A 13,123-nucleotide genomic window follows, 5' to 3' on the forward strand; every position below is an offset into this window, starting at 1 on the left:
AGCTTGTATACTTTGCCCAGAGTAAACACACCCGTGTGGATATGGAATAATAATGTGGCACGTTTTAGCAGCTGCTTGGTCACAGCCTGTTTACAGTGTTGGAGGGTTCTCTAAAGCGCTAATTTGTCACTGTCAGCTTTTTTTGCACTTTCAATGCTTTTTTTTTGTGTGTGTGTGTGACAGCAAAACTAGGAGCTCAAAGAGCGTGTTTTGATTCTATTTTGAGAGTGTTTGGGAGAAGATATAGGTTGTTTATAAGTGCAGCTGTTTATATGTGTCCACCAGTGAGTGTATTCAAGGTCCAGCATGTAGGATTTGGTGGCATGTTGCATTGAGGTTGCAGAATTAGAACCTCCCTCATGTGCTAAGCATGTAGGAGAACTATACTGGCCGATCATATAGATGGACCACATGTTGTCAAATCCCTTCTTTTTATGATGAAATAGCTAATTTTAAACATATACTTGGGCATATATTAGAGTGATAAAAACAACATAAAATGACAGAAATGATCTTGAGAAAAATTTATTTGGCATGTGCGTAGATTTTTTAATTTGTCCCATGTCCCATTCACTAACATGGAGGGGGCGGGGTTTGTGACCTACCTGTGTAGCCGCCGTGAAACATTAATGGCATATAGTCAGTGTTTGATGTGTCCCTTCTGGGCTACTGTAGAAACAACAGAGCTGACTCCATGGGAGACAAACCGCTCCATATGTAGATGCAAACAGGTTATTTTGAGGGAACAAAACATATAGCAATTATTATTTTCATGTGATTATAAACTAATGAAAGCATAATTATGAATATTATATACGATACATGCCCCTAAGTCCTACACACTAGACCTTTAAGTGTGTGTGTGTGTGTGCGCGCGCGTGCGTGCGTGTGTGTCTGTGAATGCGTGTGTGTGTGTTTGTCTACTTGTGTGTGGTGTGGTCCTTTGGCTAAGTAAGTTCAGTAAATGATGAGAAGCAGGTCTTTGTGTGGAGGTAAATACACAGCCATCCTGGATGGTTAATACACAGTTTAGCTCTGTAATCTAGACCTCAGCAATACACAACACTGACAGCAGATTTACTATCCTGTGTGCGTGTTTCTGGCAGTGTCTGTAGACTTATTTATTTTCTAAAAACACATGCTCTTGCACATATCTATTTTTGAGTGTGTGTGTGTGTGTGTGTGTGTGTGTGTGTGTGTGTGTGTGTGTGTGTGTGTGTGTGCATGCATGTGCTTGCATCTCCTGTCTGCATGTGTTTGTGTGTTTTGTTGTTGAAAGATTTACACAGCAGTGTCTCACCTCCATCAGTCAAGTCTGGTCTTGTCCCAGTGTCCCTTAAAACTAAGACAAGGCATACGCACAGTACTTCCCTGCTTTACTGTACACAAAGTAACCTTATAATTACCTGCACAATGCAACATGCAGGGCTTGTTATAATTATTAAAGCAAAATTTCAGGTAATACCTTTTATAGTTTGGATGCCAGTTGACAAAAGAAACTGCTGGTTCAGAAAATTTGATTTACAGTGAGCTGGGGCCATTATGTATTGTGTATACATCTTTACATGCATGATCATACCAGTTTGTGATACATATCATTTATATTCCATGCTTTTAATGATTTATTTATTAAGCATTTCTTTAACTGTTGTGACCTGTGTTTCTCTATCTGAAGGCAAGTCAAGTCTCCAAATATCCAGAAGCAGACGGTGGCGGGTGAGATGAGGAAAGACGCCCTTACCGATGGACATCCACACTCTTTATCGCAGGTTTGAATATGCGTGTTTGTTTGTGCATATGTACATTCCTTATCCTCCAGTTTAGCTCTTCCACACCTCTTCTTCCCACATTGTGCCAATTGTCACTGACTGTACTCAAGTATCCTGCTCTCTTTATCTTTCCTCCTGACCCCTTTTGCAAGCCTTTCCTCAGATAGTTTAATCTTTTTCCCCTCCCTCTGTCTCTCTATACATTCTATCTTTTTGTGTAATTCTATTCTTCTGAGCAAGGAGAGCCATGTTCCAGTCCTTCATGCCTCCTGCCCTCTCTCCCTCAGTGCATCTCAGAGTCAGTCCTAAGTGGAAGAGACAGGTATTTAGTCCTGCAGAAATCAGCTCCATACGCCAGCCATGAGCGGCGGCATAATGGCTCAGATGGGAATAGATTAGTGAGGCAGGAGAGACAATCTTGATTTACCATTTTTTTGTAGTTTGTGTAGTTCTTCTTGGGTGTCAACAAGAGTGTCAGCTGTTTGCTCTACTGTGTGTGAGTGTCTCTTTGCATGCTTGTATGCTAGCCTGCAGAGCTATGCTGAGGTGTTAATATGCAGAGTGCAGCCATGCCAGGTTTTTCCCACAGGACCGATGAAGTAGAGTACACCTCTCTGTACCTCTCTGCCAAAAAGAACCAGAGCTCCTCTCAGTCTGTTTTTGGTCGAGCTATTTTGTTATTTCTGTGTGTGCTGGCAGGCGGCATCCAACATCCTATTTCCTCTTCTAAACAGTGTCTGAGTAGTACACATTAATATTGCTACAACCTGGAAGGATATGTGAAGTGAGTGCCAGGAAGAAAGAAAGAGGTAAAGGGACAAGTGCAAGGGAGTAGTGAGACTGATGTCAGGGAGATATTGATGACGTTCACAGAAAGAGCAAAATGGAAAGTTTCAGAGGTTGTTTATTTTTTATTTTTTGCAAGTATGTGTTCCATGTACAGTGAGAATGCTTATACTGTAGCTAACATGGGCACATACTAATGAAAAATTAGATGCAAACATATATTTTCTAATTTCTATGGGTAACACTGAAATGCAAAAGTAAGAAAATTACATAAGAATGACCTCCACAAATTCTAGCTCATGTTATAAGTCCAGTATGCAGTTATGTTTGCTCAGCAGTCAGGTTGCATTGCGGCCTCTATCCTACTCTCTTTTCCCTGCTTGCCCTCTCTCTCCATTTATCTCTGGTTCCATCAGGAACACAGCACGCTCCGAGGGTAAACACAAACAAACAGGGCCTTCCCTCACCGCTCCCGCTCTCCTTCCATGCAGGAGAGTTTATATGGGACGCAGCGATAGCATCTCTCTGCTCCATCGTCTCCATTGCGCCACGCTGCACTTCACAAACACAGAGAAAACACACATCGGAAATGTTCACTTCAAGCCTTCAAACAGGCCTTTTATTTCTTTTTTTTATCTGTAACGTAGAAGTATCAGCGACACTCAATTCCCCCCCTCGTCTATTTAGAAACACAAGGATTATAAAAACTCTCATTTTCAATCTGGGGACAGTTAAAGAAAATTTAGGATTCTCATTCACTCTGAGCTTGTTCCCATAGTCTATATTTGACTGAAACTGTATATGAAGCTGCTGGCCGTGCACACATGCTTAACATTTTTTAAATCATGAAATAGAACACACAGAGGTTGATGCTGCACACTTAACTTTTTTGACAGAGACAGATGTTTGTGTGGTTTGTGTGCCTGTATGTGTGTGTGTGTGTGTGTGTGTGTGTGTGTGTGTGTGTGTAAGGCTTAGGATCATAGGTACACAGCTGCTGGAAATGTGCATTCTCTCACTCTCTGCTCGTTTATTTTAGTGATTATAATCCCTCCATCAAACCAGAAAGGGCCAGACTCCATAATGATCCTTCCCCAGGGCATTAGGTGATGATCGGCGCTGCAGAGGCAATTATCTTTCCATTTCTCCCTACTCCCTGTATCTCTCTATCTCACTTGCCCTTTTTTCCATTCTTTGTACTCTTGAAAGCCAGCAATATTCTCTTGTTACTAATAAAACTCACATAACACACAGATATGTACTGACACAGACAGACAGACACATACACTGCACACACACACACACACACACACACACACACAGAGGCAGACACAGCTTTCTGGTCAGGTTTCACTCGGGGGTCCAGTGGTGGCAGCCCCATCTCAGTGGGGTGTGTGAGTACGAGTGTGTGCGTGCGTGCATGTGTCTGTTAGGCGGGGTCAGACCACCACTTGTTGATTCTGGTGCATCGAATTACTGCCCGTCTGTCACATCCAATTACAGCTTTGGACTGCTGACGCACACAGCCTGCCTCTGTACGTGTGTGTGCGGGTGTTTGTCGCTCACCTCCAGCTGTGTCGTGCTGACGTGACGAGCCACAAGTATCCGCTTGTGATTTGGCTGGCGCGGCACTATTTTCATCACGCTTGGGGATAATCCCATCGCTCGCATTTTCAGTTAGTATCACAGAATTAGTCAGATGATTAGCCGTTTTTGGTCGTAAAAGTCTTTTTCCTAAAGGAGCGTTTAATATTTACGATTGAATTTGAAGAGCTGCCTTGACCACTGCCTACGTATGATACAGATACCAAGTCAAAACTCACTTTAATATTTATTAGGGGCACTTAATGGGCTGTTCATATGTATCTCTTGCATGTTCCTGGCACTGTCTCTTAAAATGACTTTCACTGACTCTTTCCAGTTTTCCATGCATTTAGCATATCCTTTTTCGTCAGAATAGATTCGCCATGTGTTAGACACTGTTTAGCCTACAGTTCCAAAAAACGTCCATTCACAGTGCTGTCAGACTTAAGGCCTTTGTCCTTATTCTTTGTATGCATTCGTATGCCTCCGCTGGCGATAGCTTTCGATGTTTTTGGGTTGTCTATCTCAAGAACATCTTGGGGGCATTTCTTCGAATTTAGCACAAACATTCACTTGGATTCAATGGTGAACTGATTAGATTTTGGTCATTAAATGCCAAAGGTGAAGGTCACTGTGTCCTCATCATTGTCATTCTTGTGAATGTGATATCTCAAGAACACCATGAGGAAATAGCTTCAAATTTTGCAGAAACGTCCAAGTACACTTAGCAAAGAGGTGATTATAGTTTGGTGGTCAAAGGTCAAAGGTCACTGTGACCTTGTACTTGTCTAATTTTACTGAATGTGATATCTAAAGATAAGGCCTTTGAGGGAGTTTCCTGAAATTTGGCACAAACGTCGACTTAGACTCAAAATGAACTGATTAGAATCTGGTGGTCGAAGGTCAAAGGGCAAGGTCAGGGTCATCAGTCATCCGTTAAAAATCATCATGAACAGAAACATTGCAATTTGAGTCTTATATATGTTGTTGTTCTATTTGTTGCAAAAATGTACAATACAAGTCAAAATGGAATTTGCATCCTTGCTTCTCTCTACTGGCGGTACCTCCCTGGCCTCGCCGCTCTCATGGTCTTGCATTTTGCGTAGACGCTACCTGAGGGAGCTGAGGTGTCTTCTGTAAAAGCTTAAGCCGAATGCGGACAACCAAAGAAAACTGAACTGAACTGTTTTGAAAACTGTAATCATGGATGAAAGTTTTGGAGTCAGTATAAACATGACACAACCTGAGGTTGTATTTTAAACATAAGACAATTTTGGATGAAAAACACAGTCTTGGTGTGCAAATAATTACATTAGACACATACATAAAAACATTCAGCTCTATAAATCAGCTATATATATGTGCAAAGCTTGTATCTAAGCATTCTGAACACACTAATTTGCTTTAACAAGCAGTAGTTTTTTAGATTAAAACATGAGTTTAAGAGCTTGGTGAAATATCCAAAGAATTAAGCTTGAGAATTTTCTTTTTTTCTTTGTTTTTCTTTGTTGCTACACATCCACATTTTTTCCAACAATGTCTGATCCTCTGAAACCTCCGTCTCACCTGGTTGCAACTTGTCGGTTGTTCTGTGTCATAATTATTTGATCCATGCTTCTACAAGTGTTTTATGAAGTTTGTGGTGTTGAAGCCTCCAGTGTTGATTCCTTTTGCTGTTTTGTTCTGTCGGCAGGTAGCGGCTCTCATTTACACACAATGCAACCATTGTTATTGTGGTGTTTCATATTTAATAGTTCAGAATGTGACTTTTAATTTATTTCCTACAACATCTGATCTGATGCTTTTGGCTAAGGCGGATTTTGTTACTCAGTATTTGCTCGGCACGCCCCTAGTTTGTATTTGCAACAAGTGTAACTGAACACTTCATTGTTGAGTTTCAAAGTGTCTCCTTATCCATGTGACTCTACACGGCTCCCAGAAAAGTGTGAACGTGTGAACTTGAAGGCGAGTCGACTTTTGAGAGAGAGGGAGTTTTGAAAAAAAAAGAGAGAGAGAGAATCGAGGGGTTTATTATTTCTGTCCAGTGTTTTCTTTCACAGTTCCATCACCCAGTGTGGAGAGGGATCCTTTTCCCCCACTCACCATAGGTGTCAGAGAGGCCACACACAAACTGTGCATGAGAATACGCACAGTCTACTCCACACACTCACACATACACGCACTTGCACTCATATGGTTGTCGGCAAAGGTCACAGCACTTACACACTCTCTCTCTCCATCACTTATCACTCTCTTCTGTCTTGGCAGTGTCTCCTTCTTCTGAGAGATGTCTTGTTCTTCTCTCACCACTGCTTTTTAACTTCCGCATGTCTTTCTTTTTGCTTCTCTTTCACATGGACTGAACTCCTTTTCGCAAAAGGACCAACAAATGCACCTTTTCCCAGTACAGTATTATTCCGAAGCAAAAACATTTGATAATGACTTTAAAAAAAAAAGGGTACTCAAAGAAAAACACTCTCTCCCTGGCTTCTGCTACTTTGCTTCCAACCCCAATCCTCCTCCGCCTCTGAAATTCTTCTGCCACCTCAGCTTCCTCTTTCAGCTTCCCAGGATGCCATGCGGGAGACAGCGGAGCGGATCGGGGAGTTGGAGCAGGCACTGAGGGAGAGCATGAACACCTCAGCACATAGGGAAGCTCTCTGGGCACAGGAGGAGACGGCCCGTGTTCAGGCCCAGAGACAGGTTTACTTGATGTTTCACACTGATGGAAGACTCAAGAGCAGCATACACTCATACACACACACACACACACACACACACAGAGAGAGAAAGTTCCATGCACCCCTTTAAAACAGTTTGTAGCTGACCTAGGACTTAGAAGGACCACGGCAAAAATGTGAGGAATTTAACTGCACCCCCGTGTGGCTAAGAACGTAACTGCAGGCAGACTTTGAATGTTGATGAATGATCCCTAAACCCTTTATATAATTATTACAAAAAAGATAGTTGTATTTTGCTTCCTGTCTTCTTAATTCCATTTTTTTTCTCTAAACATACTGTTTTCTTTCTCCATCTAGATTGAAATTTAAAACTGAGGAACTCCCTCCTTTTCATATTTTGTCTCTCGTTACGTTCTCCTTTGCATGGTTGAACATGTGAGCATATGTTTGACACATTGCAAGTTTATGTGCATGCAATCAGAATGTGTTAACAAATCTGTCAACTTGTTGCCTTGATGGAGTACAGGCTGCCCCTTTTCACTCTGTATGTCGCGCTATCTGTCTGACTTTCTGACTGCCAGCTGGTCAGTCTGCATCCTTAAGTGGGTCCAAAAATGAATTTGTATGTATGTGTGTGTGAGAGCGTAGGTGTGTCTGTGGTGGGAAAGAGAAACAGGGCAAGGGAGTGTGTTTCCTCCCGGTGTGAGCATGCATTTGAATGAGAATGACCTCGCATTGCTGATGAGTGCCACAAGCAATATGAGAGCAATCGGCGGTTAAAACAAGAACTAACATTTTTAGGCGGAACAGTGGCTGCATTGCCTCAAACACTCATACATATTCTCACATACAGAGTGTGATAGAGGAGAAGTTTAAAGATGAAGTGAGGAGATTGGCGGACAGAGAGGGAAAGTAGAGGAGGTCAAACTCAGTTTAGAAAATTCTGCGTGAGCCAATGCTAACTGTGGCTTGTTTTTTCCTCTTTTTTTTGCAATTTCTGTACTTTACATGCTTGACTTGCACTCAGCATGGATACTGTGTTTATCAAACAATATTCTGATTCACAGAGAAGTCCGAAAGAAAAGTATATTTATGTTTGTGGGACTTTTCGCATGAATAGAAGTGGATGATTCATCTTTGACCTCAGTTTACTCAGGAATTGGAGAAATCCTTTCCTGACTTGTGACAGGTTAACACTCGTTGACCCCGAAAGTCATAGTCAACTTGTTTTCATTTGAAGCCAATCCAGAGCCTACACATAGAGCCAGTATGCAGTTATACTGATGACTACGCCTAACACGTACACTGTAAAAATAAACTATTTGTTTTAACTTAAAAAAATAAAAGTGTCCAGGCTGCCTTAAATGTATAAATTGACTGAATACGAGAAGACAAGTTAAAATAATTTAACAATGGTTCAATTCGTCTTCTCAGTCACCTTAAGAATTTAAGACAACCTGGACACTGACTTTGTAAACAAATAATTTATTTTAACAGTGTATTGAGCTAGATTATAATTGCAGTTGCGCGACTGACACAAAGAAAGGTATCCATTTTGCCTGGGTGCTCCATCGCTGATGCTCACGGCTACAGTTGGTGCTGTCAACACACTCAACTTCATGAGCAAGCATAACGTCACCACATAAGGAGGCAGCGAGTCAACATGCCATGAACACAGTTACACAGTCGTCAGTCAACTGCCACTCTTTCCTCAGACTCCAGAGAACCAGAGAGTGTGTGGAAAAAGATGGTGGGGGAATAGAGAGAGGGACAGGTCCTCCTGAAACATCACCTGACCCTGGCACCGTTTCAGAGCGCCCTGCCAGACTCACATTCTCACATTTTTCTTCCCCTCCTCTTGCTCTTTCCTTGGTTTTCTTCTTTCTTCTCCACTCTGTCCCAGAGTAATCAGTCTCATGATGTGTAAGGCGCTGAAAGTCTTCCATCAGCCTGACCCACTGAAATGGAGCATGGGTAATGCCCTGGGTCACTTTTCTTCACACCCCTGCTCTCTTAAGTCTCTCACTCCGTCTCCGCTTCTCTCTGTCTCTTGTCTTTCTGCTGCCATCATTTCGGCTGTCCATCCGTTGTCCCAAGCCTTATTCTTTCCCATCTGCCTTCTTAACTTGTCTCACCCAATTACCTCCTCACTCTCTTGTGCTTTCTTTCGTCTCTGGTCCCGTCTCTCTCCCTCTCTCCCCCTCTGTGGCGTTTGAACTAGGCCTCTGAACCAGCAACACCGACACAAATGGACAAGAGGGATTTGGCCCTTACCTCTGAGCCCCCAATCAGCTTAGCAACTAAAGGGGCTTTGGGCCAGTCTTAGTGAGCCTTAGCCTGGCTGGGGGGCTTTGCCTTGAAGTTGAGCTAAATTAGCACGCACAGGCTCACAGCTAAGCTGATTAGGTCCCTAATTTCACTAAAATGCATTGTATTCCTTATTAATGATGTGATTGTGAAGTGAGGGCTAGCCTGGGTGGTGGACTAATGGGAGACTGGGAGGTAGGCAGTTGGCGCATGAGAGTTGATAGACATGTGGTGGGTGTAGATGGAGTTGTGTGTGCACGACCCTTGGCTTTTAAGATGAAAAGGCTGGCTTTGGATTCTTTTAAGCCTGAAAGAAGACATCAAACATTAAACATGGTGTGACTTTGGATGGTTGGATGTCTTGTTGAGGTTGTTGGGTATATTAACAGCTGGATACAACTGAGGTCAGTTGTTTTTGGCAGGAATACAGGGTGTATTTTATTTATGCTTTGTTACATTTCTGGGAAAGTTATGACTGAGAGCTGTCATTTTCCCACCATTTCAAATTTCTGTATTCCCCACTCGCTCTGCTTTCACTCTTTCTTCTCTCACTCCATATGTGATATTCATGAACAGTCCACGAGCACATTATCTGACATCTGTGAAACACACCTAGAAAATCAGCGGAGATGGAGAGTGTCCTGAAAATGTGTGAACGATTTGGCCCCTTCATAAAAGAGGCCCATTCCTTTTTTCATGTCCTACCCCATGGAGTGCTTCCCCTTAATACTCTCGCTCTCTTTTTTTGCTTCCCCGTTACTTTCTTTCCTTTAGTTCATTGAAAATTGAACACTTTTTATTGCTCAGCTATCTTATACCACCAATCTGCAAATCATCAGAATTGATCAAAGATAAACTGAAATTCTTGAGTCCTTCCATTTGCATCATCTAAACAAGTCTGCTTGCCTCATACTGCATCCTATTGTAAAGTGCTTGTTGCTAGACAATTAGATACTTCCTGTCATAGGATAATGATGCCCTGAGGTCACATCCTGTCTGTCAGACACACAGGTTGGCCTGCATGGCTGGAGGGCGTGTGTGTGCAGAGGGAGAAGATGTAGTTGAGGGGTTGAGCGTTATTCTCACCTGCTCTAAAGTAGAGCCACACTTGAGAGTGAGATAAAATAAGTGGAGAAAGGTGAGAGAAGAACCTCAATAGTTTCACCTGTTTCTAGATGTCAACTGGTCATTTGTTTTCTTTTTTTTGAAATTAGTTTTTTGGGGGGGTTTTGTAGATGTAAAAACAGACAATGTTTTTACCTTTAGTTATTAGAAAATTACATATTTACATATTTTAACAACTGAAATAAACATTTAGCAATTATAGCCATACAATTGGATCATAACAGTGTCCCAGCAATGTTGTGAGCAAAAAAGTCCCATGACCTCTTAAAGGTCTTGGCTTTATCTTTGAGTCTAGGTAACATCTGTTCATTTGATGACATTTTTCTTTTTTTTTCTTTTTTCCCCCTTTTTCCCCAGAGAGGTAAAGACAGAGGGCGAAATCAAATCAAATAAGCCAAAATAAAATAAAATGCTTGTAGCAGTCCATTAAAATCAATAACAAAAAGTTAAAGATGTTCCAAGTTACCATTACAACAACGTCAGTTCAAAGAGGTCCAATATATCGTATCCTTTTCTCCCAGAGCCTTACAGACATGTCCATCCTTAGGTGCAAAGAGAACATTTCCTGTCATGTTCAGTCACACCTGATTCTACCACACATGCCCTCTGAAATACACACATGTATGCAGACAAATTAAAGTGCACACATGTATGTATCTGATCATATTACCATGTCCATTTGTGAGACTCTGCAGGTATACAGTTGTTCTCATATTTTGAATTTTTATGATTTACTGAACACAAAGCAATATGAGTCTTGCCGTGTTTTGGTAATGTTTACACTTGTGTGTATTTGTCTCCATTTGAATAGTTGGAGGAGTTGATGGGGGCTTTGGAGAAGACACGCCAGGAGCTGGACGCCACCAAGCTGCATCTGTCCTCAACTCAACAGTCCCTGCACGAGAGAGACGGACACCTTAATTGTCTTCGCCAGGAGAGACGCAAACAGCTGGAGGAGATTCTGGAGATGAAGTTAGTCTCATACTCAGACATCTGTCCTTGTATATGGCTCTTATATCTGCCTACGTATCTTCTTTTCAGTGTAACTTGTTTCACATTGTTACAGGCCACACAGAATGATAACTTCATGCTATATCCTGTACATGCACTTCTCCAATTAGTATGACTTCAACTTGTCTGTTGCAGTGACAAAGATTAATTAGACTGCATTTGCACTGAGAGAAAGAGCATAATGTGTACTGCAGAGCAAGAATTGCTGGTAACAGCAGTAAGATAAACAGTCGCAAAATGATGGACCGCAAGTGTTTGTGGTAGTAGCTGCACACCCAGCCCATAAAAGTATATGATCAAGGATCTTTTATTAACATTGGCACAGTTTTCTCAGCGCTTCATCAGGCGCATTTTCAGTACCCTGCACAGCAGCTTTGTTGCTGCTGCAGAAACCTGCATCTGAGACTGAGACACGTTAATACGCTCACCTGTTCACATGTGCGAGTGTTATATAGACATCAGCGCTGAGGTGTGGTTTGAAGCAGGATCAGCCGTTGTCTATAGCTGCCTTGTGAAACGTTACATTTATTGAGGACAGGTGGTGCAGCCTTAGACAGCAGGTCAGAAAAATGTGTTTGGCTGTTATTTTCATCTGTGTGTCCGTGTAGGACAAAGAGAGAGTTAGAGAAAGAGAAAACCCAAAAAAAGTGTGCAGGATTGGCTGCATTTCCACGTGTGAGTGTGTGTCAGTGGGTATGTATGGATGTATGAGTGAAGCTCAGCGACCTGTCAGTGGAGTGGCTACATGTGTGTTTGCTTTGAGTGCTCTGATTGAAGGAGCATGGAGACACAGATCTGGTTGTCATGTGCCGCAGAGAAATGCCTTTAATGTTGGCCACTCAGCACAGTACAAAAGGGAAGGCTGGCACATGTGTATTGAAAACATAACTTTTAAAATCCATTACGCCTCACAAGCCCCTCTGATCACACTAACTCTAAAGGAATGTGTGTGTGTGTGTGTGTGTGTCTGTGTCTGCATACAGTATGTGTACAGTTTGCTGGAGACCGAGAATGAGAGCGCCCTTGCCCGTGTATCTACACACATGCACTTGTGAAACAAACCATCTTCCTGTCTGTTCCAATTTCCACCATCCAAATATCACCAGGGATGTTTAGCAGAGGAAATGTATTACATATGATACAGACACAATCCGTGCTTCTAGGTATGTATGTGAAATTAGAAAAAGGCTCATGGGACTGGCATGTGAATGATGCTTTTGTACTTTACTGGCACTTGGCTTAAATTATTGTTATATTACCATTAAAAAGATGTCTGAGAAAGATGGTTAGTGTGATGGTTGGTTGACATAAACAGCAACAAAGTAGATGAGATTCTTAGCCTTTGTGTTCAAGACTTTGACTGGATGCAAGTCTACACTGGTAAGAGCTAATGGAGGGGGCACAGGGGGCATGAGTGTGTGTGGTCCCTTGTGGCTTTGAACCTGTATGTGTCTGTGTGTATGAGGAGGTCAGAGGCAGGGGTTTGGGGTCACTGATGATGAGGATTAAAGGACTGTTGAATTGCGGGGGGGGGGGGCTTCGTGAGACTGACTTACATCTGAACAAGCCACAAAGATACGCATGCAGAGTGTACACACAACCTCAGTGAAACTCACATATAATCACTCACGTCTGCAGACATGCACATACTTACACAAACTTTGGCTTTCTGCTTTAAAAAGGGGCCATATTCCCACAGCACAGCTCTGGTCCAAGTTAGCACAGGGAAAACTAAACAGGAAAGATAAGGCAGAGAAAGAGAGGTAACGACAGAGAGAGAGAGAGAGAGAGAAAGCAAGGAAAAAAATGAGACAGAATGAGAGGGAGGGGAGGATGGAATGGAGGGGCTATGCAAACTGA

The 13,123-nt window shown here is 42.3% G+C and overlaps 1 protein-coding gene across 4 annotated transcripts in view; it reads left to right on the plus strand.

Moving 5' to 3' along the window:
- Positions 1 to 13,123, plus strand: part of LOC121946446 (ERC protein 2) — a 191,855-nt gene that overhangs the window by 94,509 nt on the left and 84,223 nt on the right. For 3 of the 4 annotated variants that reach the window (XM_088082112.1, XM_088082109.1, XM_088082110.1), the window contains 3 exons: positions 1,676 to 1,769; positions 6,690 to 6,842; positions 11,064 to 11,224. In XM_088082112.1, the coding sequence (XP_087938238.1) occupies positions 1,676 to 1,769; positions 6,690 to 6,842; positions 11,064 to 11,224 (408 nt within the window). The remainder of the gene's footprint in view (positions 1 to 1,675; positions 1,770 to 6,689; positions 6,843 to 11,063; positions 11,225 to 13,123) is intronic. The other variant, XM_088082111.1, reaches the window with a different exon arrangement.

This window comes from Plectropomus leopardus, chromosome 9, assembly GCF_026936395.1.
Source record: "Plectropomus leopardus strain MGB_pleo_1.0 chromosome 9, ASM2693639v1, whole genome shotgun sequence".
Lineage (NCBI taxonomy): Eukaryota > Metazoa > Chordata > Actinopteri > Perciformes > Serranidae > Plectropomus > Plectropomus leopardus.